Genomic DNA, 27,874 nt, shown 5'->3' with positions numbered 1-27,874 from the left:
CGCTCCTCACATCCCAGACGATGGGCGGCCGGGCAGAGACGTTCCTCACTTCCTAGACGGGGTGGTGGCTGGGCAGAGGCACTCCTCACCTCCCAGACGGGGCGGCGGCCGGGCAGAGGCTGCAATCCCAGTACCCTGGGAGGCCAAGGCAGGCGGCTGGGAGGCGGAGGCTGCAGCGAGCCAAGACCACGGCACCGCACTCCAGCCCGGGCAACACCGAGCACCGAGTGAGCGAGACTCCGTCTGCAGTCCCAGCACCTCGGGAGGCTGAGGCCGGCAGACCACTCGAGGTCAGGAGCTGGAGACCAGCCTGGCCGACATGGCGAAACCGCGCCTCTAGCCAAAGGAGAAAAACGAGGGAGGGGTGGTGGCGCGCGCCGGCAATCCCAGGCCAGGGCAGGAGAATCACGGGAGCCGGACGCAGGGAGTCTGCAGCGAGTCGAGCGTACTCCAGGCTGGGCCACAGAGGGAAGATAAGAAAAAGAAAGAGAGAAAGAGAAAGAAAGAAAGAAAGAAAGGAGGGAGGGAAGGAGGAAGGAAGGAAGGAAGCTGTTTCCCAGGTTTTTTTGTTTGTTTTTTGTTTTTTTTGCTAACAACCAGATTTTCTCTAAACTTAAAGCTTTGTTAAGGACAGAGTTCACAGGCAATTGACATTCCCTCTCTGTCCTCCTCACACCCTCCCTATATTCACATGGTCAGTCATCAGTGACTCTAGGGCTGACATTTTGTACACACTTTGTCCAGTGCTTGGCCCTTTTGGGCCTTTGATTTCAGGTGACATATTTTGGTACCTGCTCATAATCCCTCATGGGGAATGCTTCTCCAGTCACCATCATCTGATGCCATGATGCCACTGTTAGTGCCTGTGCCTTACCTTGATGCTACCTTCTACAAAAAAAATTCCCATTTCCCTCCAAGCAGAAAGGAAAATCCCCTTCCTCAAAACCCCAGAACCCCAGGAAGAAGTACAAGGGAAGTACGTCCACTTTGGAGTCAGGCAGACTTAGGTTTGAACACCAGCTATTTCATTCCTTGCTGTCTGACTTTGGCCAAATTTCTAACTTCTCTGAGCCTCGTCTTTAAAATGAAACCCACAATTCTTACATCAGAGCAACTGACAGGCTTAAGTGAGATAATAGGTGTGAAGACTCTAGTGCAGTGCCTGTTTCTTGGTGGGCATGTAGGAAACGGAGTTCCTTTTCTAGACCATTTGTTTGTTAGGTCCCTAACAAACAGGTCCTCCTTCTTAGAGAGTTTGTTACTTCCTTTGTTGTTGTTATTTGTATGTTAGATCATAAGCTTTTTTTTTGAGACAGGGTCTCACTGTGTCATCTAGGCTGCAGTGCAATGTGATCATATTTAAGGCTCACTACAACCTCAAACTCCTGGGCTTGAGCGATCCTCCCACCTTAGCCTTCTGAGTAGCTGGGACTATAATCACATGTCACCACACCCAGCCATAAGCTTTATTTGTAGTGCTTAGAGAGCCTGGCACATGGTCTGTACCCAACGGAGTTAATAAAGGATGAAACTATACTTTTGTGTTTCTGCTGTCTTGTAGAAAGCTTATAGGTAGGAAGAATATATGCTTTGGAGCAGAAAGAACTGTGTTCAAATCCACTCTTCTACTCAACCTCTGTGATCATGAGTGGGTTGTTTAGCCCCACTAAACCTCAGTGTTTTCATATGCAAACCTGGAGAATGTCTCATAGGGTCATTGTGAAATCCAACTGGTAGGATGCCTTATATTACTACTAATTTGCCCTATTAAAGGCAATCTGATATGAATTAGAACTCTTCTGAGTGGGTCTTCTATATTTAAATGGGCTTTTTCTGGGAAGTGTATGTTTGTAAACTTGTCTTGAATGGAAAGAAAATACTTGTAGGTTTGAATGAACTACCTGAGAAGATCTCATTGTAGTCTGTCATAAATCAATTTCTCTGAATCATCTGCTATATATTAGTAAGATAAGATCTGCTTTCTTAGTGTTTGAATACAGTACTATGCTCCAGAGAAAAAGAAATTGCTGGCTGGGGAATAGGTAATTAAAGCCAGTAACAAAACTTTCTAAAACTCAGTGGATTAATTTCGTTCTAAAACTTCTGAGGTTGTTACCAGCACAGCACTCTCTCATTCCTAAGAGAAAAAAATGGTATCTTGATTGAGAAGTTCTTTCTAGGCTATCTTAACTGCCTTTTCTGAGCACAGCGTTTATCACGGGCAGATGTGTGATTTTTGTCTCGTTTGGAAATTCAGGTTTCATTTTCTCAAGCGTATGATAACAACAAGCATCCCATAGGTGTCGTTGAGTACTCTGGGGCTTGTCTCTCTGTAAATTGCGACTCTGCTGTTTTCCAACTTGTCATCTTAATGGAATTAGTTTCCCATGGAGAGAATCTAAATTGTTATGATCTTGACATAAGCAGACAGATTCTTGCTCTACATTCCCTGACACATTGACTTGGTAAGTGGTAGTTTTACACAAGGGCCCAGTCATCTCTTAGGAATTAGGAAACCATTCGGGGTGGAAGCAGCAGTCCATTTAACCACCAGGGGGCCTCTCCTCTCCCAGTTTCACCCAGAAAAGCACCGTTTATATTTTCCAAATTATCTGCATTAAGATAATAGAATCTAATAAGTCTTACATGTATACATCTATCATGTTCCATCTTAAAAAGCTTATCTTCCAGAATTATAGATAAAAATATATGAATAAGCCATAAAAAAGAATGAAGTGCAGATACATGCTACTACATGGATGAGCCTTGAAAACATTCTGTTGAGCGAAAGAAGCCAGACATAAAAGGACACAGATTGTATGATTCCATTTCTATGAAATAGCAGAATAGTCAAATCCGTAGAGATAGAACATAGATTGCTGGTTGCTGGGGGCTAAGGGGAGACACAATGGGGAGAAACTGCTCAGTGGGTTTTATCTATTTTTTTTTGGAGACAGGGTCTCACTCTGTTACCTAGGTTGAGTGCATTGGTGCAATCACAGCTCACTGAAGGCTCAACCTCCCTAGCTCAAGTGATCCTCCTACCTCAGCCTCCTGAGTACCTGGGACTATAGGCATGTGCCACCATGCCCAGCTAATATTTAAATTTTTGTAAAGATGAGGTCTCACTATATTGCCCAGGCTGGTTTCGATCCCCAGGCTTAAGTGATCCTCCTGCCTCGGCCTCCCAAAGTATTGGGATTACAGGTATGAGCTACCGTGCTCAACCAATGGGTTTTATTTTAGACTGATGGAAATATTTGGGAACTAGACAGGTGGTAGTTGCACAACATTGTGAATGTAGTAAGCGCCCCTGAATTGTTTGCTTTTTAAAATGATTAATTTTATGTGAATTTTGCTTCAATCTTTTCTTTTCTTTTCTTTTCTTTTCTTTTCTTTTTTTTTTTCTGAGGCAGGGTCTCACTCTATTGCTCAGGCTGGAGTGCAGTGGCTCACTGCAACCTCTGCATCCTGGGCCTCAGCCTCCCAAGTAGTTGGGACTACAAGCACACGCCACCATACCTGGCTCATTTTTAGTATTTTTAGTAGAGATGGGGTTTCACCATGTTACCCAGGCTGGTCTTGAACTCCTGGGCTCAAGGAATTTGCCTGCTTCAGACTCCCAAAATGCTGGGATTATAGGCGTGAGCCACTGAGCCCAGCCCAATGCCCACAGTTCTTCTTGCCAGTTCTGTTGCCTGGGTTGCCTTCTCAGCTGTGATGATCTTTTCCAGATTTTGTCACACCTGTCCTAACTGGATTGTAAGTAAACTCCTTAAAGGCTGAGACCAACTTGTACTTCTAAAGAACAAGAGTGGGATATTTGTGAAAGTGTCCAAGTACGGGAAGGGGTGAGTGGATGAAAGAAGACTTGACATTCATTGGGGTTCTACTCTTTACCTTCCAGAACAGTCCAGGCTCTGCAGACAGCATCCCACCTGTCCCAGCAGGCTGACCTGAGAAGCATCGTGGAGGAGATTGAGGTGTGAATCTTTTGCCAAATGCATCTCCCAGCTCCTATCTTTGACACTCTGCAGAAGAATCTTGCAGATAGCCATGCATGATCTGTTATGACCAGTTACATTGCTTCTTATATCCATGGCACACTTGTGTTCTTTGTATTAAGGTATTGTGTCCTGAGAAATATTTGTACCTATTACATAATAGGTCCTCAGGACGTAGTGACTGTGGTTTTTATTACTGCTCTATCCTTGCCTTTGCCCAGAATATCATGCTCCTCTGGGACCTCTTTCATGGACTGCCTGGCAGGGGTGACAAGCAGTCCTGATGGTGTTCTCACTGGATGCTTCACAGGCACGTTGGTTGCCTAGGACAGCAGTATGTCTCTCTTTGTCTTTTGGAGCATTAAGAAATTCGGGGAAACGCTGTGCTTTGTAGGTTGTATTCAAATGGATGGCCACAGACTCCATCTGTGTCATGATGCTTCCTGGGTGCACAGCAGCCTGGGCCACACTGGCTTTCCACCCAAAGCAGCTGGCGCCTTCTGTGCCATGACTCCTGGGCTTGGGCCTGCATACAAGGGGCCAAGGAAGGAGCCCTCCCAGAACTGCAGAAGATAGTGCTCTCCTCAAATGTCTGTTTGATATACTTTACTCTGCCTAAGCACCATTTTTGAGAAAGTATTAAGTGACTGAGATAGATGGTCTTCAGATTTAGAGTGAGAGATGTCACGAAGCTGTCTGCAGTGGGGTTGACAGTGGTTTGTGCCTCTCATTTCTGCTGTTACTTGACATCCAGCATGTTTCTGTTTTGTTATGGCAGGACCTTGTTGCTCGCCTGGATGAACTCGGGGGCGTGTATCTCCAGTTTGAAGAAGGACTGGAAACAACAGCATTATTTGTGGCTGCCACCTACAAGCTCATGGATCATGTGGGGACTGAGCCATCCATTAAGGAGGTACCCATCTAACAATTTTCAGGCATGAAACCCAAAGGGGTCATCAGCTGTATCTGCTAAGGATGGCTTTTATCAGAGAGGAATGTTCAGACAGTACCTTGGGATGTTGTCAGTCAGTGTCCTGGGTTAGAGATTAAGAATGAGAAATAGAAAGATGTAATGCCTGTCTTCAAGAAATGGGTTGCTAGTGAGGGAGACGTGTAAACAAACCACACTTGCTTTAAATGGGGTATGTACATGTCACGAGGTAGTATCAAGGAAGCCACGTGTATTACTCCTGTTTCATCTCCCTTTCTTCCCAGTACCCCTTTCTGCTTGTCGCCTCAATGCTTTCCAATCTGGTGGCCCATTCAAATCCTTCTCTGGGCTCACAATTGCTTCTCCTCCCTTCCCCCTTATCCTCAGCAACGGCTAAATCTTAGCTAATCTTTGCTGATGGACATAGTTCACTGAGAGGCATGTGTGTCTATCACACATCCGCCAAGAGTTCATTCTTTTTCTCAAGAGGAGGTTGTTAACCTGAAAGAACCTTCAGTTGGAATGCATGTGGGAAGTCTTTTTGAGTAGGACCGTCTTTGTACCCCTTGTTTGTGAGAAGTTACCAGCCCTTAAAGTACTTAAAATACAAGCTGCTTTTATTTAAATTTTAGGAGGAGAGATTTGGGTTTTAAGTGAGAATTTTCATTTCTTTATGCATTACGAGTTTTGTGCCAAGTTTCTTTAAGTAAATAGTTATCTGTCTTGGATAATTGGAATTAATTTCATATTTTCTCCATATGGTCAAATAAGTTATTCATGTGTTTGCATTCTTTTTGTGTCTCTTCCTTTGTCCTAAGTGTAGGAGGTCTAGAAATATACTCCCTTTTAATTTCTGTTATGGGTGAAAGTGCAAGAGTGTGGGGTCTTAGGGTACAGATTGTTTGCTGATTGTCCTATACACAGTAAAGTAGATGAATTAATGATATTGTACTTATACAACTTAAGCATTTTCTTCCTTTATTTCCAAGCTGCTGCTAACCAGGTACTTGGCCGGAGTAATTTCGCTGTCACTGCTTTTGACACAACAATTCTGGTGAACAGTCACCCATTTTAACGTGTCAACAGAGTAGTGATGGAAAATTGTAATTGGTCCAATTAAAGAAAATTCTTTCATGTTGACTGTGAATAACACTGTCAGGAACAAGAGAGCCCTTTTGTTGGATGGTAGATTTAAAAAAACAAAACTGATTGAAGGGGAAAATGTTTCCTCCTAAGCAAATAACCTCCAGAATTTTAATAATGCCTTTTAGGTTCCACTTTTTTAAAAAATTGCTTTTAGTTTTCTCCTCTAAGCAGCCCATTAGTTCTTAATGGAGAGTTATTTTAGTTTCTTTTTAATGTACATTTTAGCTATAAAGTTTGGTCTTATAAATAAAAACTTTGCCTCAATGTACTACGTAGAAGTAGGTTAGGAGGAAAGGTAGCTTTGCTGGGAGGGTAATGAGAATCAGGAAAGAACAGATTTTCTTGTAGAAGGACTTTGGAGACAAACAGTCCTACATTTGAATGTTGGTCTTGTTAATGTTGTGGTAACTTGCAGAAGTTATTTAGCCTCCTTTAGCCTCAGTTTCATTTTTTGGGAAACATTGATAATAGCAATCCTTTATAATTTTTGTCAAAATTTGAGTTAATGCATGTAAAGCACCTATCATGATGCCTGGCATATATAGACATTTAACAAATAATTACTATTATATATATTTCATAATATAGTTTCGTATCTCAGTAGTTATCTGGAAGTACCCTGCATTTGTGTAGTAAGCATTATTATGATTTTTTTTCAGACAGAGTCTTTCTCTGTCACCCAGGTTGGAGTGCAGTGGTGCGATCTTGGCTCACTGCAACCTCCATCTCCTAGGTTCAAGCAATTCTTGTGCCTCAGCCTCCTGAGTAGATGGGATTACAGGCGCATGCCACCATGCCTGGCTAATTTTTGTATTTTTAGTAGAGACGGGGTTTTTCACTATGTTGGCCAGGCTGGTCTCGAACTCCTGACCTCAAGGGATCCACCCGCCTTGGCCTCCAAAAGTGCTGGGATTATAGGCATGAGCCACCGTGCCTGGCCTGTATAGTAAGCACTTATTAAATAACTGACAAATCATGAATTTCAGTTTATAATGGAAGATGGAAAAAAAAAACCACATCCAAGTTCTAAGTTTAAATGCAGAATATTTGCGTTTTCTCCATCTACGAATTTGGATCAGTGACCAAAAGACCTCCCATGTGAACACCTGAAACAGATAAGGGTGACTTTCCTCTACAGCAGTGGCCCTCCCGCCTTCCCAGCAGAGGAAGAGAAACAGCTGCATTTTGCATTTCTTTCAGGATCAGGTCATCCAGCTGATGAATGCGATCTTCAGCAAGAAGAACTTCGAGTCCCTCTCCGAAGCCTTCAGTGTGGCCTCTGCAGCTGCTGTGCTCTCCCATAATCGCTACCACGTGCCAGTTGTGGTTGTGCCCGAGGGCTCTGCTTCCGACACTCATGAACAGGCTATCCTGCGGGTAAGACATCCATGCCCAAAGTGTGCCCCTCTGATTGTCATTCCTAGTGGAAGGCTTTCAGAAATCTGGACTATGGTCACAGCCAATTATAGCCCCTACAAGGACATACCCATTAAATGGAGGGCAAGGCTCATTTCCCTGAGCCTTGAAATGGAGACATGACCACTGGGTGAACTAGCCACAGAACCCTTCAAATCTATTAAAAAAATTTTTTTTTCCCCTCGAGGATTTTTAATTTTAATTTTAATTTCTTGTTTTGAGACAGAGTCTTGCTCTGTCGCCCAGGCTGGAGAGCAGTGGTATGATTTTGGTTCACTGCTGCATCCACCTCCTGGGTTCAAGTGATTCTTGTGCCTCAGTCTCCCAAGTAGCTGGGATCACAGGCACACACCACCATGCCCAGCTAATTTTTGTATTTTTAGTAGAGATGGGGTTTTGCCATGTTGGCCAGGCTGGCCTTGAACTCCTAGCCTCCTAAAGTGCTGAGATTACAGGTATGAGCCACTGTGCCTGACCTCTCCCTAGAGGATTTTAAATAGTACAGGCTTGGCCGGGTACTGTGGCTCACACCTGTAATCCCAGCACTTTGGGAGACTGAGGCAGGCAGATCATGAGGTCAAGAGATTGAGACCATCCTGGCCAACATGGTGAAACCCTATCTCTACTAAGAATACAAAAATTAGCAGGGCGTGGTGGCGTGCACCTGTAGTCCCAGCTACTCAGGAGGCTGAGGCAGGAGAATTGCTTGAACCTGGGAGGCAGAGGTTGCAGTGAGCCGAGATTGCGCCACTGTACTCCAGCCTGGTGACAGAGTGAGACCCTATCTCAAAAAAAAAAAAAAAAAAATACGGGCTTTCAGTAAGTGCAGGAATATTGCATTTCTAGGTCTATAACTCCAGATGTATAGAGAAGTCTTGCATCTAAAATGCACTTCCCAATACCAAACTTTCTTTTTCATATTTTTTTGGTTTTGTTTTGTTTTTTTTGTGAGACGGGGTCTCACTATGTTGCGCAGGCTAGCGTGCCGTGGTGTGATCATGGCCCACTGCAGCGTAGACTTCCTCCAGTATCCAAATTTTCTAAATATATTATTTTACGACAGCTGTTTTAATTGTCCATTAATTCTGGTGCTTATGGTTGATCAGTTCTCTTTTTCCCTGGTCCTGATGGGATATCTTTTTGCCTCTTTATAGCACAGTCCTCCCTTTCACTCAGCAGTAAGCATAGACTTCTCCTTTGTGTTAACTCTTTGAACAGAGCACATGCACAGATCTTGAATACGCTTAGAACTTTGATCTCAAATGAGGCATTTTGTTGCTGTTGTTTGGGAACCAGTGATAAGCTAAGATCTTCATGAGAAATTAGCATTTTATTTATGTCTAAGTGTTGGGTTTCCACTTACGACAGTCCTGTCTGTCCCATTAGTTCTACTTTGGTGGCCCCTGCAGATATCCTCCTGAGCGAGTACCCTGTTCTTCAAAAGTGCCCATTTTCTCCCTACATACAACTCATATACCCTCAACAAAGACTTGGGTAGAAAGTAACCTGAGTAACATAGTTTTCTGTGAGTCAAGAGGGGCTAAGGGAACAAAGTGGAAAAAGAATTGACTCTGAAGCTAAATAGATGGTTTGAGTCCTGGCTCAACTGCTTAACTGGCCATGTGACCTTTGGCAGTCCCTTAACCTCTTGTGGCTTGTTTCTTCACCTGTGCAATAAGGATTATTCTCTCTGTGTCATACAATTGATAGGAGAATATATGTAAAGGGCCTGGCCCGGTATATGCATATAGTTGACTTTCAACAAATGATAGTTATTAATATTATCCATATTTCTTTAATTTTCCCATTGCTGATACCATCCTAAAGTATTTTTCTGGCTGATTTATTTATTATTTTTTTAGTAGAGACAGAGTCTCACTGTATTGCCCAGGCTGGTCCCAAACTCCTGGCCTTAAGTGATCCTACCATCTTGGCCTCCCAAAGTACTGCAATTACAGGCATGAGCCACTGCACTCAGTCTGGTTGAGACATTTTTTTTTTTTCTTTTTCAGAGATAGGGTTTCCCTCTGTTTTCCAGGCTGGAGTATAGTGACGCAATCATAGCTCATGCTAACTCTTGGGCTCAAGCAATCCTCCTGCCTCAACTTCCTGAGTATCTGGGACTACAAGCACATGCCACCATGCCCAGCTAATTCTTTAATTTAAAAAAGCGTGTTGTTTTTTTTTTTTTTTTGGTAGAAACGGGGTCTTGCCATGTTGCCCATGCTGTTCTTGAACTCCTTGGCATCAAGTGATCCTCCTGACTCAGCCTCCCAAAGCACTGCAATTATAGGCATGAACCACCATGCCCAGTCTGATAAATTCTTTTAAAGATTCTGTAGTAGAGTGGATAGAATAGGGAATCAGAAAGAAGGAAATATATTGGCCAGGTGTGGTGACTCACGCCTGTAATAATCCACTTTAGGATTAGGCAGCAGACCCAAGGTCAGTGAAGATTTCCCGAAGCAGATTTGCTGTCTTGCAGCGCTTACAACCTATAGATAAAGCACCCCAGAAACAAAATTCTCTGCTCCTGTAGCCTTTGTTGTAACAAATAATTTTTTATTTATTTCTAGTTACAAGTCACCAATGTTCTGTCTCAGCCTCTGACTCAGGCCACTGTTAAACTAGAACATGCTAAATCCGTTGCTTCCAGAGCCACTGTCCTCCAGAAGACATCCTTCACCCCTGTAGGGTAAGTCCTGATCATATTTTGGCGGGGCACTGACCTCTTTGTTTTGGAAAGTTACCCTGCAGCCAGTGTAACAGATTAATACGTTCCAATTAGGTACATTTGATCTACTGGTATCAAAAGCCTATAGTCGAATATAAGAAAATGATTTTTAAAATGAAGATTATTTGGTTTTACTGTTTCATTCTCTATTTCTAGTTGGCTCTGTCTTGTCATTGTGACATAAGTAGCTATTTTAAAATTTAATATTTACTGATTTTTTTCTGATAAATAATGATGTTATAGGAAAAATACAGAAAAGCACAAAAAAAAGAAAATATAACTCACCCATAATGCTACCATTCAGAGATAACTTTTGCTAACTTTTTTTTTTTTTTTCTTTTGAGGCAGAGTTTTGCTCTTGTTGCCCAGGCTGGAGTGCAATGGTGCAATCTCAGCTCACCACAACCTCTGCCTCCTGGATTCAAGCGATTCTCCTGCCTCAACCTCCCAGGTAGCTGGGATTACAGGTGCCTGCCACCACACCCGGCTAATTTTTTGTATTTTTATAGAGACAGGGTTTCCCCATGTTGGCCAGGCTGGTTTCGAATTCCTGACCTCAGGTGATCCACCTGCCTCGGCCTCCTTAAGTGCTAAGATTACAGGCATGAGCCACCGTGCCCGGCCTTGCTAACATTTTATAATTTTTTTTTGACAGTCTTTTTTCTATGTATGTAAATAAATTTAAAAAATTCAATTAAAGGCCAGGCATGGGCCTCACACCTGTAACCTCAGCACTTTAGGAGACTGAGGCAGGTGGATTGCTTGAGCCCAGGAGTTTGAGACCAGCCTGGGCAACATAGCAAGACCCCATCTGTAATTTTTATTTATTTATCTATTTATTTTTTGAGATGGAGTCTTCCTCTGTCACCCAGGCTGGAGTGCAGTGGTGTGATCTCGGCTCACTGCAACCTCCACCTCCCGGCTTCAAGTGACTCTCCTCCCTCAGCTTCCCGAGTAGCTGGGATTACAGGTGCGTGCCACCACGCCTGGCTAATTTTTATATTTTTGGCAGAGGCGGGATTTCACCATGTTGACCAGGCTGGTCTTGAACTCCTGATCTCAAGTGATCCATGCACCTCGGCCTCCCAATGTGCTGAGATTACAGGCGTGAGCCACTGTTCCCGGCCTTTTTTTAAACTAGAGATGGGGGCCAGATGTGGCGGCTCATGCCTGTAATCCCAGCACTTTGGGAGGCTGAGGTGGGCAGATCACTTGAGGTCAGGAGTTTGAGAACAGCCTGGCCAACATGGCAAAACCCCATCTCTACTAAAAATACAAAAAAATTAGCCAGACGTGGTGGCGCACGCCTGTAGTCCCAGCCACTCCGGAGGCTGAGGCAAGAGAATCACTTGAACCTGGGCGGCGGAGGTTGGCAGTGAGCTGAGAACGCACCATTGCACTCCAGCCTGGGCAACAGAGTGAGGCTCCATCTTTATTTAAAAAAAAAAAAAAATCAAGATATGCTTTATATGTAACAGTGTGCCAGAAACTTTTTTTATAGGATTAAATATTCTTTTACAATTTTTTTTTTTTTTTTTTGAGACGGAGTTTTACTCTTGTTGCCCAGGCTGGAGTGCAGTGCAGTGGCGTGATCTCGGCTCATTGCAATCTCCACCCCCCAGCTTCAAATGATTCTCCTGCTTCAGCCTCCTAAGTAGCTGGGATTACAGGCACCTGCCACCATGCCCAGCTAATTTTTGTATTTTCGGTAGAGATGGGGTTTTACCATGTTGGCCAGGCTGGTCTCGAACTGCCTCAGCCTCCTTAGTGGCTGGGATTATAGGCGTGTGACCTCAGGTGATCCTCCCACCTCAGCCTCCAAAGTGCTGGGATTACAGGCGTGAGTCACCATGCCCGGCCTTTACAATGATTTTTAACGGCTGCATATTATTGCTATGTAATTTTTTAAAAACTAAGGCCCAATTTACTGGGTATGGTGGCTTGCCTATAGTTCCAGCTACTTGGGAGGCTGAGGTGGGAGGATCGCTTGAGGCTGGGGGGTCTAGGCTATAGTGAGCCGTGATCATACCATATCACTCTAGCCTAGGTGACAGAGGGAGACTGTCTCAAAAACAAAAACAAAGAATTAAGGGTCAAGCTGGGCACAGTAGCAGGTACCTGTAGTCCAGCTACTTGGAGGTTGCAGCAGGAAGATCATTTGAACCGAGGATCTTAAGACCAGTCTGGGCAACATAGTAAGACCTCTTTCTAAAAGAAAAAAATTAAGGGTCAATTTTTATATGAATTAGTGTTTTTCCCAGCTAATTGTATAGAACTTTTTTTTTTCTTTTTTTGAGACAGAGTTTTGCTCTGTTGCCTGGGCTAGAGTACAGTGGCGCGATCTTGGTTCACTGCAACTTCTGCCTCCCGCGTACAAGGAATTCTGCCTCAGCCTCCTAAGTAGCTGGGATTACAGGCACCCGCCACCACGCCCAGTTAATTTTTTTTGTATTTTTAGTAGGGATGGGGTTTCACCATGTTGGCCAGGCTGGTTTCGAACTCCTGACCTAAAGTGACCCGCCTGCCTTGGCCTCTGAAAGTGCCAGGTGTGAGCCACTGGCCTTATATGGAACTTTTTGAAGTGTTAAATTAGGTAGTAAGTTATTGAGATAAGGAGTTTTCAATTTTAGAGAGAAAATGCATTTCTTAATCATAAGGATACATAGGCAATATGTGAAATTAAAAAGCAAAATCATTTTTAGGAGTGTCAGTGGAGTGGTAAAAGACATTGAGATTTTACTATATAGTTAGAGTTAGGAATTCTCTACCTTTTTTTCCCTTTAAAATAAAAATAAATATTTTTTAATAAAAGTAAGATATGTCCTTTTTGAGAAATTCACAAAACACGGAAAGGTAGAAATCATACCAAAAAATTAGCCACAATTATACTATCGTACACCAACCTCTTTGTACATTTTGGGGTATTTTCCTCTACATTTTTGTTGTTGTCATTGTGAAACATAATTGGGATCATATTGTAAACTTCTCAATTTTACATTACACTGTGGAAAGCTACCAGGAGTTTGAATTTTAGGAGTGGTGGGAGTAACAAAGGAAAAGAAAACGTTGGAAACCTAGGGGTGTTCATTTTAGATACTTTTCTCCACATGCCAATCTGTGATTAAGCATGAGGGTCGGGCACAGTGACTCACGCCCCAGCCTGCACTTTGGGAGGCTGAGGTGGGTGGATCACTTGATCTCAGGACCCTGTCTCTACAAAAAACTGCAAAATTATCTGGACATGATGGTGCATGCCTGCTGTCCCAACTACCAGGGAGGCTGAGGTGGGAGGATCAATTGAGCCTACGAGTTTGAGGCTGTGGTGAGCTGTGATCGCACCACCGTACTCCAGCCTGGTGACAGTGAGAACCTGTCTCAAAATAAAAAAAAATAAAAAGCATGAGATTGCCCAAGTGGGGTGGGAAGTCAAAAAGGTAAGGGGTTGGCTAGCTTTGGACAGTCTCCAGGAGACATTTCGTAGCTCCTGTTTGTTATATCCATGACTTTCCTACCTGAGTTCTTGCTAAGCCCGTTGTCATTCTTAACAGGGATGTTTTTGAACTAAATTTCATGAACGTCAAATTTTCCAGTGGTTATTATGACTTCCTTGTCAAAGTTGAAGGTGACAACCGGTATATTGCAAATACCGTAGAGGTAGGTGTTTTTCTTTCCTTCCCATTGCCATGTTAGTGTATCCAAGGAAATGGCCAAATTGACACAGTATTAATCGTCTGGTGCATTGACTTTTCTCTACAACCAAGCTAATGCGTTTATGTGGAGCGAGGGCTGCATTCAGTCTTTGCTATTTGACAGACTTAGTAGCTAAGGCAATAAATCAAGAACTTGGTCATAGTGAATTTTCTTTTATTTGTAAGTTTTTCATTTTCCATTATAATTTAGCATTACTGTCTTACATGAAATTTAGTTAGTAGAAAAAATAAAAATCACACATAATTCTACTGCGGCTTAAACTCTAAAGTGTTTTGTGTGATAGGCTTTGGTGGGTTTAGAAAAGTACTTGATGCCAAATAGGTGACAAAAAGCACCAAATGACACATACATAACACTATAATGAAGCTATTTGGGTAAAGGAGAAAAGAAAATCAGTATTCTTTCATAATGAACTGTGTTTCAGATGTTTAGCTAACTCTAGCTGGGTTGAAGATCGAAGTAGCTTTAAGGATAGAAAGCCTTATTTACCTGATGCTTTGTGGGAGTGAGGTAGTTCACATTAGTATTTTTCCCAGCTAATTGAAATTTACCCCGTCTGGCACGGTGGCTTTCATTGTAATCTTTTTAGATAGAAGTTTATTTAAGATGAGTGACACATTTTCCTACTTTCTTACTTCCAATTTAAGATGGTTTCTTTGTCTTTCATGACCTTGACACTTGAAGAGGACTGGCTCTCAGTTTGTAGAATGTCTCTCAGTTTGTGTTTGTCTGATGTTTCTTCATGATCAGATTCAGGTCATGCATTTTCCGCAGTTCTATCCCAAAAGTAATGCTCCGCCCTACCCAGAACAAGAAGTATCTGATGTTGATATGTCTCATTACAGGTCATGTTAACCTTGATCACTTGAGTAAGGTGATTGAGTGCTAGGTTTCTCTGCTGTAAAGTTGCTATTTTTCTGCTTGTATTTAAGTGTCTTGTGGGGTGATACTTTGAGACTCTGTAAGTATCCTAATGATCTTGTCTGTAATAGTTATTACTGTGGTGTTTGCCAAAGAGTGTTTTTCTCTTTCATTCCTTCTACATTTTTAAAATTGGAATTCTACTGTAAGAAAATAACTGTCTTTTATCCTGTTTATTTAATTATTTATAACTATCATAATTCTTTATCATAACATGTTTATAATGTAATATATTTTCTGTAATTCATATGTTTACAATAATTGCATCATGGATATTTATTTTGTGATCCATGACTCATTTATCTTGTTGCTCATTTTATCCTAGGTTTGGCCTTTGGAGAGCTCCTCAAATTGGCTCCTGTGACACTAGCTTTCTTTTAATGACAGAAGTAACAGCTAGAAAGTTTGACCTTTTCAAAAATGAGGCATTACTTCCCATAGGTAGATTCAACACTTGCATTTAAAGTTTGGCAGAAAGGAAGATGTTTTCTGGAACTCGAATCTCTCCACCTCATGTGTTGACCTTTTTAGCATGAGACATCTGATCTTAGTCCGTTCACTATGGATAGAAATTATTGTAGCATGTGCCTTGATCCTTTCAAATCCACATTCTTTTAATGTTAGTTTCCTACGTTAAGAGGACTTATTTGCAACTGAACATATTAAAAGGAAAGTTCTTTTTTTCTTTTTCTTTTTTTTTTCTTGAAACCTCTTCTTCCCTGTACTTCCAGTCTATCTTAAATGCCAGGCTTATACCTCACAGTTCTTAACCCCTTCCTTTCTTTTCACTTCTACCTTCTAGTCAGTTACCAAGTCCTATTGATTCCACCTCTGATTGTCTTTTCCATGAGTGTTTTGCTGTTACAGTCACCAAATTGCTCTGTTCTCCATATTCGTACCAATATTTGGTATTTTTAGGTTTTGGTAATTTGATGCATGTGAAAAGGTATCTTGTTTTAATGTCTTTCCTTGGTTACTGGTAAAGTTAAACATCTTTTTTTTGTATTAGCCAATTAGGTTTCTTTTCTAGTGAATTGTTTTATATCTTTGCCTGGTTTTCTTTTGGTTTGTTAGTCTTATTACTGATTTTTAGGAGTGATATATGTTTAGTTGTGAGCATCAGATATCTTCCCCTAGAATTGCTTTATGGCATCTCTTGAAGCACAAAATTTAATTTTAATGAAGCCTAATTTAAATGTCTTTTCCTAGGGCCAGGTGAGGTGGCTCACACCTGTAATCCCAGCACTTTGGGAGGCTGAGGCAGGCGGATCACTTGAGGCCAGGAGTTCAAGAGCAGCCTAGCCAGTATGGCAAAATCCTGTCTCTGCTAAAAATATAAAAAATAGCCGGGCGTGGTGGCACGCACCTGTAATCCCAGCTACTTGGGAGGCTGAAGCAGGAGAATCGCTTGAACCTGAGAGGTGGAGGTTGCAGCGAGCTGCGATCGCGCCACTGCACTCCAGCCTGGGCAATAGAGCGAGACTCTGTCTCAAAAAAATAAGTAAATAAAATATAAGTTTTTTTGCTAGACTTTGTTTTTTGTATCTTCTTTAAAACAGTCCTGTGCTACCCCAAAGTCAAAAAGATATTCTCCAATGTTTTCTTTTTTTATTTTTATTTGTTTTTGAGACAGAGTCTTGCTCTGTCACTCAGGCTAGAGTATAGTAGTGCCATCTTTGCTCACTGCAACCTCTGCCTCCGGGGTTCGCTTCTCCTGCCTCAGCCTCCCGAGTAGCTGGGACTATAGGTGCGTGCCACCACACCTGGCTAATTTTTGCATTTTTAGTAGATACAGGGTTTTGCCATATTAGCCAGGCTGGTCTCCAACTCTTGGCCTCAAATGATCCTCCTGCCTTGGCCCACCGAAGTGTTGGGATTACAGGTGTGAGCCACTGCACCTGGCCCTCCAGTGTCTTTTGAACAGTTTTAAAGTTGTTTTCCCCCTTATATTTAAGGCTTCGGTCTATCTGAAGTTCAGTTTTGTTGCTGTAGTATTTTACACCCTGTCTATAATTGTACTTATTGCATTATATTACCATTGTTTGTTTATATGTTTATATGCATTGCTTTTTCTTTTTCTTTCTTTTTTTTTTTTTTTTTTTTTTGAGACAAGGTCTCATTCTACCACTCAGGTTGGAGTGCAGTGGCGTGATTATGGCTCACTACAGCCTTGACCTTCCGGGCTCAGGTGATCCTCCCACCTCAGCCTCCCAGGTAGCTGGGACTACAGGCATGCACCACCATGCCCAGCTAATTTTTGTATTTTTTTCTAGAGACTGGGTTTTGCCATGTTGCCCAGGCTGCTCTCGAACTCCTGGGCTCAAGCAATCTGCCCACCTTTACCTCCCAAAGTAGTGGGATTATAGGCGTGAACCACCACCTGCATTGCTTTTTCACTGGGCTGAGAACTCCTTATGGGTGAAAACTAAATATTATTACTTTTTTTTTTTTTTTGAGACAGAGTCTCGCTCTGTCACCCGGCTGGAATGCAGTGGCGCAATCCTGGCTCACAGGAACCTCTGCCTCCCGGGTTCAAGTGATTTTCCTGCCTCAGCCTCCCGAGTAGCTGGGGCTACAGGCACGCGCCACCATGCCTGGCTAATTTTTGTATATTTAGTAGAGACGGGGTTTCACTGTGTTGGCCAGGATGGTCTTGATCTCTTGACCTTGTGATCTGCCTGCCTCAGCCTCCCAAAATGCTGGGATTACAGGTGTGAGCCACCATGCCTGGCCTGAATCTTATTTTTTCAGTGCTTGGTTTCCATTTAACATCACTTAGAGGAAGAAAAGGATGGAGTGGTCTAAAGATGTTTTTCCACATTGCAGGCCCTTCAGAACTCTGGCAATTTATCTTCCAGACTTAGCTTTTTTTTTTTTTTTGAGACGGAATCTTGCTGTCGCCCAGGCTGGAGTGCAGTGGCATGATCTTGGCTCACTGCAACCTCCACCTCCGCCTCCCGGGTTCAAGTGATTCTCCTGCCTCAGCCTTCCGAGTAGCTGGGATTACAGGTGCATGCCACCATGCCCGGCTAATTTTTTTGTATTTTTAGTAGAGACAGGGTTTTGCCATGTTGGCCAGGCTGGTCTCATACTCCTGACCTCAGGTGATCTGCCTCGCCTCAGCCTCCCTAAGTGTTGGGATTACAGATACGAACCACTAGGCCCGGCCAAGACTTAGCTTTTATTTATTGATTTAATAACAGCTTTACTGAGGTATAATTCTCATACCATAAAATTTACCAATTAAAAGTATGTAATTCAGGCTGGGCATGAGCCACCATGCTTGTAATCCCAGCACTTTGGGAGGCTGAGGTGGGAGGATGGCTTGAGCCCAGGAGTTAGAGGCAAGCTTGGGCAACACAGAGAGATCCCATCTGTACCAAAAATTTAAAAATAAATTAGCCAGGTATGGTGGCATGTACCTGTCCCAGCTACTTCAGAGGCTGAGGCAAGCCGATCCCTTGAGCCCGGGAGTTTAAGGCTGCAGTGAACTGTGATCACACTACTGCACTCCAGCCTGGGCAACAGAGTGAGACCTTGTCTCAAAAAAACAAAAAGGCTGGGCTCAGTGGCTCACACCTATAATCCCAGCACTTTGGGAGGCCGAGGTAGGTGGATCGCCTGAGATCAGGAGTTCGAGACCAGCCTGGTCAGCATGGTGAAACCCTGTCTCTGCTAGAAAAACAAAAAACAAACAAACAAAAACTATGCAATCCAGTGTTTTTAGTATTTTCACAGACTTGTGCAAGCCTTGCCACAATGCCATTCCAGAATATTTTTATCACCCTGGAGAGCAACGCTATATCTTTTAGCAGTCACTCCCCATTCTCTCTTCCTACTTTCTGCTTTCTGTCTCTGTGGTTGCCTATTTGGGACATTTTGTGTAAATGAAATCATACAATATGTTACCTTTTGTGTCTGGCTTTTTTGTTTTTTCACTTAACATAATACTTTTAAGGTTCATCCATGTTGTAGCATGTATTAGTACTTTTTTTCTTTTTATGGCAAAATAATATTCCATTGTATGGATATATCACATTTTGTTTACCTACTTATCAGTTAACGGCATTTGAGGTATTTCTCTTTTTTTGGCCCTTATGAGTAATGCTGCTGTGAACATTTGTATATAACCTTTTGTTTAAACACTTGTTTTTGGTTCTTTCAGCTATATGCTTAGGAATAGAATTCCTGCGTCATATGGTAACTCGGTGTTTCACTTTTCAAGAAACTAACAAGTTTTCAAAGCAGCTGCACCATTTTACATTTCTACCAGCAATGTATGAGGGTTCCAATTTTACTACATCCTCACCAACACTTGTTATTATCTGACTTTTTGATTCTCGCTGTCGTAGTGGGTATAAAGTGGTATCTCATTATGGTTTTGATTTCCATTTCTCCGATGGGTAATAATGTTGAGTATCTCTTTATGTGCTTATTGGGCTCTTGTATATCTTCTTTAGAAGAATGTCTATTCAAATCCGTTGTCCATTGAAAAAAATGTTTTTGGTCTTTTTTTCTTCCTTCTACAATCTATATACCTCTTATTTCCTTTTATTTATCTTTTTGTATTATTGAGTTGTAAGAGTTTCTCTGGTTAGAGGTTCCTTATTAAATACATGATTTGCAAATATTTTCTCACAGTCCGAAGGTTGTATTTTCACTTTCATGATGTTGTCTTTCGAGGCACAAAAAATCTTAATTTTGATGAAGTCCAGTTTTAAAATGTTTTGTTGTTGTTTGTGCTTTAGGTGTCATGTCTAAGATACCATTATCTAATCCAAAGTTAAGAAGATTTACTACTATGTTTTCTTAAAAGAATTTTATACTTTTGGCTCTTACCCTTAGGTTTCTGATTAATTGTGAGTTAATTTTTGTGTATGGTGTGATGTAGGGGGTCCTGTCTTCTTTTGCATTTGCCCTAGAACCATTTGTTGAAAAGGCTGTTCTTTCCCTAACGAATTGCCTTGGCACATACATCCTTGTAGGAATCACTTGACCATAAATGTAAGGGTTGATTTCTGGACTCATAATTCTATTTCATTAATCTGTATTTTTGTCCTTATGCCAATGCCACACTATCTTGATTACTGTAACAGCTTGGCATTTTGTAACATCAAATCTGGTGTTTGTCCAAGTGTTTCTGTGATCGTTGGAAAAATTATCTAAGTACAAAATAGCAGAAATGGCTAATAGCTCCTGTTCATGCAATGATAATAAGCCCCCACTTGAGGCCATTTGCTGTCCTTTTCCTTCGTAGTGATGGAGTAAGCACTACAAAATCTTCTCTCTTCCTCCTTATTACATTAAAGGTGTGTGTGTGTGTGTGTGTGCGTGTGTGTGTGTGTGTGAGAGAGAGTCGGCTTTGACCTTTGCCGTATATGCAACTTTTCTTTGTAATTTCAGTAATAGTCGCACTTAGAGCCTCAGAGCAGGTCATTGGGTCCTGTTTGTCCTCCCAAGAGATGCTTGACATTGGTCAGAGTGCATTAACGGTGGTTTGGTGTGGAAGTCCTGTAATAGCCCTCATTGACATTGGACTGGCTGTCAGGGGAAGCATGGGTTTTGGAAGCTTTCATTAGCATTAATTGCCCCTAATGCACCATCATTTTTGACAGTAATAAGCTAAACAGGGGTGTTATTACTCCCAGCAGAAAGACTACATTTCCTGGCATTAAAACATTTTTTGAGATGTATATGGCATGTGGTGCAGGCAAAGAAAGGAATAGCATGATCCAGTGTAAAGCAGGCTTAGCTGCATTTAAAGTGGAGAAATAAGTCCGTTTCCTATTATAAGAACGAATCCTGCAGTGTTAGTTGGAAGGAAGAAGCAGCTAATCAACAGGGATCCTACACTGAACTCTTTAAAAGAGGGCTTTGGAAAAAGTTACGATTTTTATTTCTAAATTTGCTTTAAAAGAGTAGCATAAAAATGCTTTTCTTTTGAGTGTTTCCAGAGACCCATTTATAGTGAGATTTTAGGAGCAGAAGGATTTGTTTTAAACTGTTCCCTATTTAAGAACAGCCCTACGGGTGTTTATGTGCAACAATGAAAGCTGTAACTTAGGAAACCTTTTAAAATTAGGGCTGAGAGCAAACCAAGAATGATGCAAGTTCACTGCAGTTTGCCCTTTGCTCACTCCATGTATCTGCATTGTCTGGGGATGCTCAGGATGCCTTTAGAATACACACGAAGCTGGATCCTGATTAGCAAGACTTGGTGGCCAGTTACTGCTGAGAGTTTACAGCCAGGATTCTAAGTGAAAACCTAAAAGCTGATAGCTTCCTTATCACTATCATTAGGAGACACTGAAGACTTTACACAATTCTTTTTTTTTTTTTTTTTGAGGTGGAGCCTTGCCCTGTCGCCCAGGCTGGAGTGCAGTGGCATGATCTTGGCCCACTGCAACCTCTGCCTCCCGGGTTCAAGCCATTTTCCTGTCTCAGCCTCCCGAGTAGCTGGGACTACAGGCATGCATCACCACGTCTGGCTAATTTTTTTGTATTTTTAGTAGAGACAGGGTTTTGCCATGTTGGTCATGCTGGTCTCAAACTCCTGACCTCAAATAATCCTCCTGCCTCAGCCTCCCAAAGTGTTGGGATTACAGGCATGAGCCACCACGCCCGGCCTAGTCTGTTCTTTTTAATTGCTCCATAGTAATTAATAATATGCATGTATCATTCTTTATTTAGCTAGTCTCCTGTTTATGGACATTTCAGTAGGATGATGATTTCAAGATCACATTTACAAATTAAATGAATGAGTTCTTAAGAGAATAAGTTAGAGAAATAATGAGGGAATTATCTAGTTACTGTTGATGAAGATTGCAGAGTAGTTAACTATGAAGACAGATTATTTTTATAGCATGGAGTATTGCTAATCCTCCTACCTCTCCCAGGAGGGCTGCTAAGCCCATCAAGCCTCCTCCTTAGTCTTCTTGCTATGGAATGTTTCCTACTCACCAGTCAGGGCCACCCATGGGCAGACTTGGGTCACAGTTCCTTGTGTGCTTTCGTAACACTTTGTACATCCATTAAAGCAGCAACCTGATTTATTATAATTATGGTTTGTGTACGGGACAGGAAGGATTTCTTGCCATCTCTGTATATTCCCTGAACGGGGAAAGTGCTCTCAGCAGGTGTCACATCAAAGCTCTCTGGCTACTTCTTTGCCTGAGCCTTCCATTCCAGTTTGTTTTCCAATGGAAATGATGTCAGTACTTGTGGGTTGTGCTTTATGCAAGAAAGCTTGCTCTGGTTCTGAGCCTTGTGTGAGTTGTAATGCTGTTAACTCAGCAGAGAGCCCAAAGAGCCAAAGTAGAGGCTCCTAGCTCCCTTCTTGGGGGTGTCTATTCAACCTGGTGGGCCATCGTCCCTCCTCCTCCACTGCCATAATTTCACCCAGTTGCCTAGACTCGATGACAGGCAATGATCCTAAATATAGTTCTGCTATGAATTCATAGGTGGCTATGAATTCAAAAGTAGATGGTAATATCCTTACAGCTTCTGGTAATAAACCTTTACAGTTTTTTTTTTTTTTTAAAGCAAAACAGAACACCCCTATTCAATATGATAATTGAGGCTGTTGTCATAAAATAGTTATTATAGAGGCAGGAAAGAAGGCTGTTAGAAGGAATTACTTGATAGGTATCTTTATCTCTTTTTAATTTTTCTTCTTTGCCCTTGATTTGAGGTTTTCACACCTCGATATGGTATTTCAGAAAACCGCCAAAGCTCTCCTTCAATTATTTGCCCAGCCCTTTATCTCTATTCCTTGATCCTGACTTAGACTATAAACCAGTGGATTTGGCAAGGATTTCCTTAAGTGTTACATTCAAGCCTATCAAATATTTGGAAGGCTTACAGATCTGTTTGCACATAAAAGCGCCTTGGGTTTGCGTAATTTGCACATTCAAACTTGGGTTTTAATTCAGAAATTTAACATGTTTTCTGTCTCTTTTGGATATTTACATTGATTTTAATCTAATTTTAAAATTTCTCATTTATTGGCATTAGCCCCTCTTTGTGAAGATGTTTATAAGGGAGATACAGAATTCAAACACTTTTTTTTTTTTTTTTTTTGAGACGGAGTCTCGCTCTGTCACCCAGGCTGGAGTGCAGTGGCGCGATCTCGGCTCACTGCAAGCTCCGCCTCCCGGGTTCACGCCATTCTCCTGCCTCAGCCTCTCCGAGTAGCTGGGACTACAGGCGCCCGCCACCACGCCCGGCTAATTTTTTGTATTTTTAGTAGAGACGGGGTTTCACCGTGGTCTCGATCTCCTGACCTCGTGATCTGCCCGCCTCGGCCTCCCAAAGTGCTGGGATTACAAGCGTGAGCCACCGCGCCCGGCCCAGAATTCAAACACTTCAAAAGTCAACATGGATTGGTTTGTGCTTATAACAAACTCCCAATCTCAGTGGCTTAAAACAACGAGGGTTTATTTTTTCCCATGCTAGGTTCTTTAGGTGGTCAACTGGAGGCTCTGCTTCATGATATCTTTGCTCCAGGACCCTGGCTGAAGGAGCAAGCATCTGGACATTGTGTCCATGTCAGAGGAAAAGAGAGAATCACACACTGATTCTTAAAGCTTTCACTTCTGCCCACATTTCATTGGCCAAAGCAAATCATGTGGCCACACTTGACTCCATGGGGGCAGGGAAGGAGAATTCTACCACATGCTCAGAAGGAGAATGAGTACTTGGAGAACAGTACAGATAACTACCATGGCTGTCTAACAAGATGCTGAAGTGCGTGGATTCTGAGTCAGAGTGCCTGAGCTTGACACAGGCCTGATCATTTCCTCACGGTCTGATTTTGAGCAAAGCAGCTTCGTCTCTCTCATCTTTTATTTCCTTATCTGAAAAGCAGTACCTTACAGAATTGTGAGGATTAAATGAGATAGTCTTTACAAAGCCAGTGCCTTTCACATGGTAAGCACTCAATAAATCCTAGCTATCATTAGAACCGAATTCTTACTGATTCGAATGAAAGGTACTGCTTAAGGATTTTTCCCCTTATTTATTTTAAAGGACATGTGAAAAGATTTACTTTTTTTCTTTTCCTTTTTCTCCTCCTTCTTCTTCTTCTTTTTTTTTTTTTTTTTTTTTTTTTTTTTTTTGATGTATACCATCCATCCAAAGCCAGAAAAAGACATTTTAGGCCTCGGAATGGGAGAGGTTGGAAATATTACTGGGCTGGGTCAGTGTTACTATCATCCTTGAAGACTCTTGTTCTAGGATTTTTTCATGCCTTTACTCACCTTAAAGAATAGAAAACTTTATATCTGCGTGTGAATTCCTGTACACCCACCAATTGACCTGGCAACTGTCTTCTCTGTTTTCCTCTAGCTTAGAGTCAAGATCTCCACTGAAGTTGGCATCACAAATGTTGATCTTTCCACCGTGGATAAGGATCAGAGCATTGCACCCAAAACTACCCGGTAGGTGGGATGCCACCTGATCCCTCAGGGAGCTGAGGCTCAAGAGCTGAGAGGAGTATGCCTAGGCACTGAGCCCTCCAGGCATCAGTTCTGTATCAGCAGCCATCCAGCTTGCACCCTGAATTAAAGAGTCTGTAGTTCCACTGGTCCTGCACCAGGGATTCTGCAAATTATCTGAGTGGTTTTGGAGATTGTATATACCAGTGTTCAGTCCATGCACAAACTGTTTATTACCAGTCCTCAACGAGGTAAAGCGCTTACCTCAGGATGTTAGTTAGAGTCAGTCAGCTATGTCACTAAGCATATTATTTAGTTCAGATGATAATTTTTAAAATAATAAGACCTTCTCAATGAAGGAAGCAAGGTATTAATTTACATTCTGGTGCGATCTCCTTATCATCACAGTCCTGAATTTGCTTTTAGTGACCTAATGGCAAGTCTCTCTGGCCTATGATGGGTCTGAAATTAGTTGGAAGCCTCATAGGTGCTTAAAATTGAAATGGCAGATACCCAGCACTAGGGCTGCCATTTCCCCCTCCCAAGTCCATGGAGGCAGTACTAAGAAGTCGTAGAGCATTTGCTCCCACTGAACTCAGACACAGCTTCAGAATCTTTTTTTTAAACATAATCTTCTAAGTAGACATAAACAGTTGATCAGAGTTGAGCCAGAATGCTGTAAGAAGCCTGCTCGTCAGCCCTCCCCCAGATCCTTATTGGCGCAGTGGGGATCTATATCTCTGGGTATAGTCCAGACCCCAACTTTACTCAACTAGGGTAGCTATAGAGGCCAGAAGACAGTAGGGTGAACCCTCAAGGCTTTTTGAAGATAGGATGTTAGCCAGAGGCTGGAAGCCAAGCAGCTGCTCCTTTTAAATGATGTAGAGTTGGCCTTTGTGTCTCTGGCTTGGCTATTTTTGTAGTGATATTGGAGATAAGAGCACTGTTTGAGAATCCACTGAAGTAATGTCTGTGCGAGCGCTTTGCTGTTTAATTCTCTGCCTAGATGAAGAGTTGGTCTTACTTACGAGTAAATATAAAATGTGAGTATGAAATAAAGTCAGGTCTGAGTTCTATAACCATTTGGCTGGTTTATCCCCTGGCCATCTTACCCTAAAATCCCAGGAGATAGCTGTGAAAAGAAGTTTTCCTCATCAAGTCTGCCTTTGGGAAAATGACTTTTTAAAACCCAGTTTCAGGGCAGAAAACTAAATTGAAACAGTGTCCAGGAAAAAAGCATAGCATTAAAAAAAGACAAAGCTGAAAGTACCCTTCTTTCCTTTATGTCTCCTACCTGCCTTGTCTCGATCTTGCTCATGTGTGCTGCTGGCATCAATCCTGTAATTATTTCTCCTTGCGGTTCTGCCAGCCCGGCTCTCCTGTGTGCCCGCAGAGGCCACACGTGAGCTCCTCTGGTGCCTGACTTTGTTGGAGTTGAGAGCCTTAGGTCCTTGAAGTGAAACCCCAGAGGTACAAGCATCTGTACACAGCATTTCCCCAGATCCTGCTGGAAGTTTATTCTGCACTTTTCTCAGTCCAGGCTTTATGAGTCCAATTTGCCCCCAGGCTGCAGACAGTTCTCCACATCTGTCTGTCCACCACAGAAGTGTTACTATGGGAGAGGGTGGATGAGGCAATGAAGTGAAGTATGTATTTTTTGCCTGTTATCAGAGATATACTGATCCTCTCTGAAGACTGACTCTATATGCCTCTTTCAGGGTGACGTACCCAGCCAAAGCCAAGGGCACATTCATTGCAGACAGCCACCAGAACTTCGCCTTGTTCTTCCAGCTGGTAGATGTGAACACTGGTGCTGAACTCACTCCTCACCAGGTCAGGAAGACACCTAGACAGTTCTCTTAACCTGAAATGTGAATGGATACTAGGGTTTACAATGTGGTCTATAACATGGACTAGAGAGAATTCCATGTTCCTGCTTTCAGGTTTTGACCGAACCCTGACAGTCCGTCAGGTTCTCCCACATGACGCTCTCACCCTTCTACTGGTTGTAATCCTTTACCTGGGATACACGCTTCTTTCTAAAAAATTAGCTGGTATTGAGGAGAGGTACTTAAGGCAGATTTGCACTTAATTAAGGTTCTTCCTTCCTCCCTCCCTCCCTCAGATGGAGTCTTGCTCTGTCACCCAGGATGGAGTGCAGTGGTGTGATCTCAGCTCACTGCAACCTCTGCCTCCTGAGTTCAAGCGATTCTCCTACCTCGGCCTCCAAAGTAGCTGGGATACAGGCGTGCATTACCATGACCAGCTAATTTTTGTATTTTTAGCAGACAGAGTTTCACCATGTTGGCCAGGCTGTTCTCTGTCTCCTGACCTCAGGTGATCCGCCTGCCTCAGCCTCCCAAAGTGGTGGGATTATACGCATGAGCACTCGACTTGAGGCTCTTTCTTTCTGATTTAAAAAAAGGGAATGTGCTGGCCAGGCATGGTGGCTCACACCTGTAATCCCAACACTTTGGAGGCTGAGGTGGGAGGATCACTTGAGCCCAGGAGTTGGAGACCAGCTTGGGCAATATGGTGAGACCTCATTTGTATGTATGTATGTATGTATGTATGTATGTATAAATAAATAAATAAATAAATAAATAAATAAATAAATAAATAAGGGAATATACTGAAATAATTTCGAAAGAAGACTCAAAGCATTTTTTTATTCTGGCCAAAGCAGATTTTGTATTTGTGGGACTCTGAAGAATAGCCCTTTTAACTTGTGCTTACTTTGTATTATGAAAGCAATAGGCTTTATTTTTTTCATAGAGTAATGAAAATTATTATTTAAAAGATTTTCAAACCATATACTCTTTCCCCTGAGAACCTAATATGGCCCCACGTCCACTCAGATACCCCCACTCCCACACTGCCTGTCATCCTCCTTGATGGAGAATAACCTGTGTTTAGTGTTATGTGAAGGAAGATTCAGATAAATACTTTGAATGCTGAAAGACAAGAATGTGGGACCTAGTTTGGTATGGGGTACCCTGTACTGATGCTTTAGCAAGGACCAGCAGACTTGTTGCCTTGAGGCAACTTCAGGGCAAACCTCAGAGGCAACTGGATTTACTTGAGAACCTTCTTGCTTTCTGTTTCTTGCAGCTGCAGCTATTGCACTTGTGCCCCAGAAGCATGTTCCTCTATGGCCACAGTCCTGGGAGTCCTCTGCTCCTCTCTCCTCCCTACTCCCAAACTGCAGGTTAGGGCCCTTAGCCAAGCCTAACTGACCTTTGAGTACTTCAGCCTCTTAGCGTTTCCCAGCTTCTTCCCAGAATGACATTTGCCAACCAAATAGCACAAGGGAAGGAAGAGTACAAAGAGAAGAAATTAGAAGACTAAACTGGTAGGATTAGGATTAGAGCAAGGAGAGTTAGTGAGGAAGTGTAACTTTCACTGATACTTGTCTCATCCAGAATTCTGTTGTAGAATCATGGCTTAGAGACTTTCCAGGTGGAGGTGGCATTTTGGGGATGAACTTGGCAGCTGCCTGCACTTGACTGTGATAGGAAGGAGATCTGGCATCCAGTCTCCCCATTCCATTCCTGGCCAAGACTAATTGCTGTAGTTG

At 42.4% G+C, this 27,874-nt stretch overlaps 1 protein-coding gene across 2 annotated transcripts in view; it reads left to right on the top strand.

The window, feature by feature from the left end:
• Positions 1 to 27,874, top strand: part of RPN2 (ribophorin II) — a 64,548-nt gene that overhangs the window by 22,551 nt on the left and 14,123 nt on the right. For both annotated transcript variants that reach the window (XM_032143064.2, XM_032143063.2), the window contains exons 5-11: positions 3,908 to 3,983; positions 4,783 to 4,917; positions 7,282 to 7,458; positions 10,074 to 10,192; positions 13,780 to 13,885; positions 24,209 to 24,300; positions 26,016 to 26,130. In XM_032143064.2, coding sequence (XP_031998955.1) covers positions 3,908 to 3,983; positions 4,783 to 4,917; positions 7,282 to 7,458; positions 10,074 to 10,192; positions 13,780 to 13,885; positions 24,209 to 24,300; positions 26,016 to 26,130 — 820 coding nt within the window. The remainder of the gene's footprint in view (positions 1 to 3,907; positions 3,984 to 4,782; positions 4,918 to 7,281; positions 7,459 to 10,073; positions 10,193 to 13,779; positions 13,886 to 24,208; positions 24,301 to 26,015; positions 26,131 to 27,874) is intronic.

The sequence above is a fragment of the Hylobates moloch genome, unplaced genomic scaffold (assembly GCF_009828535.3).
Source record: "Hylobates moloch isolate HMO894 unplaced genomic scaffold, HMol_V3 SCAFFOLD_21, whole genome shotgun sequence".
NCBI classification, from domain to species: Eukaryota; Metazoa; Chordata; class Mammalia; order Primates; family Hylobatidae; genus Hylobates; species Hylobates moloch.
The sequence above is the reverse complement of the archived record's forward strand: the minus strand, read 5'-3'. Positions and strand labels throughout refer to the sequence as shown.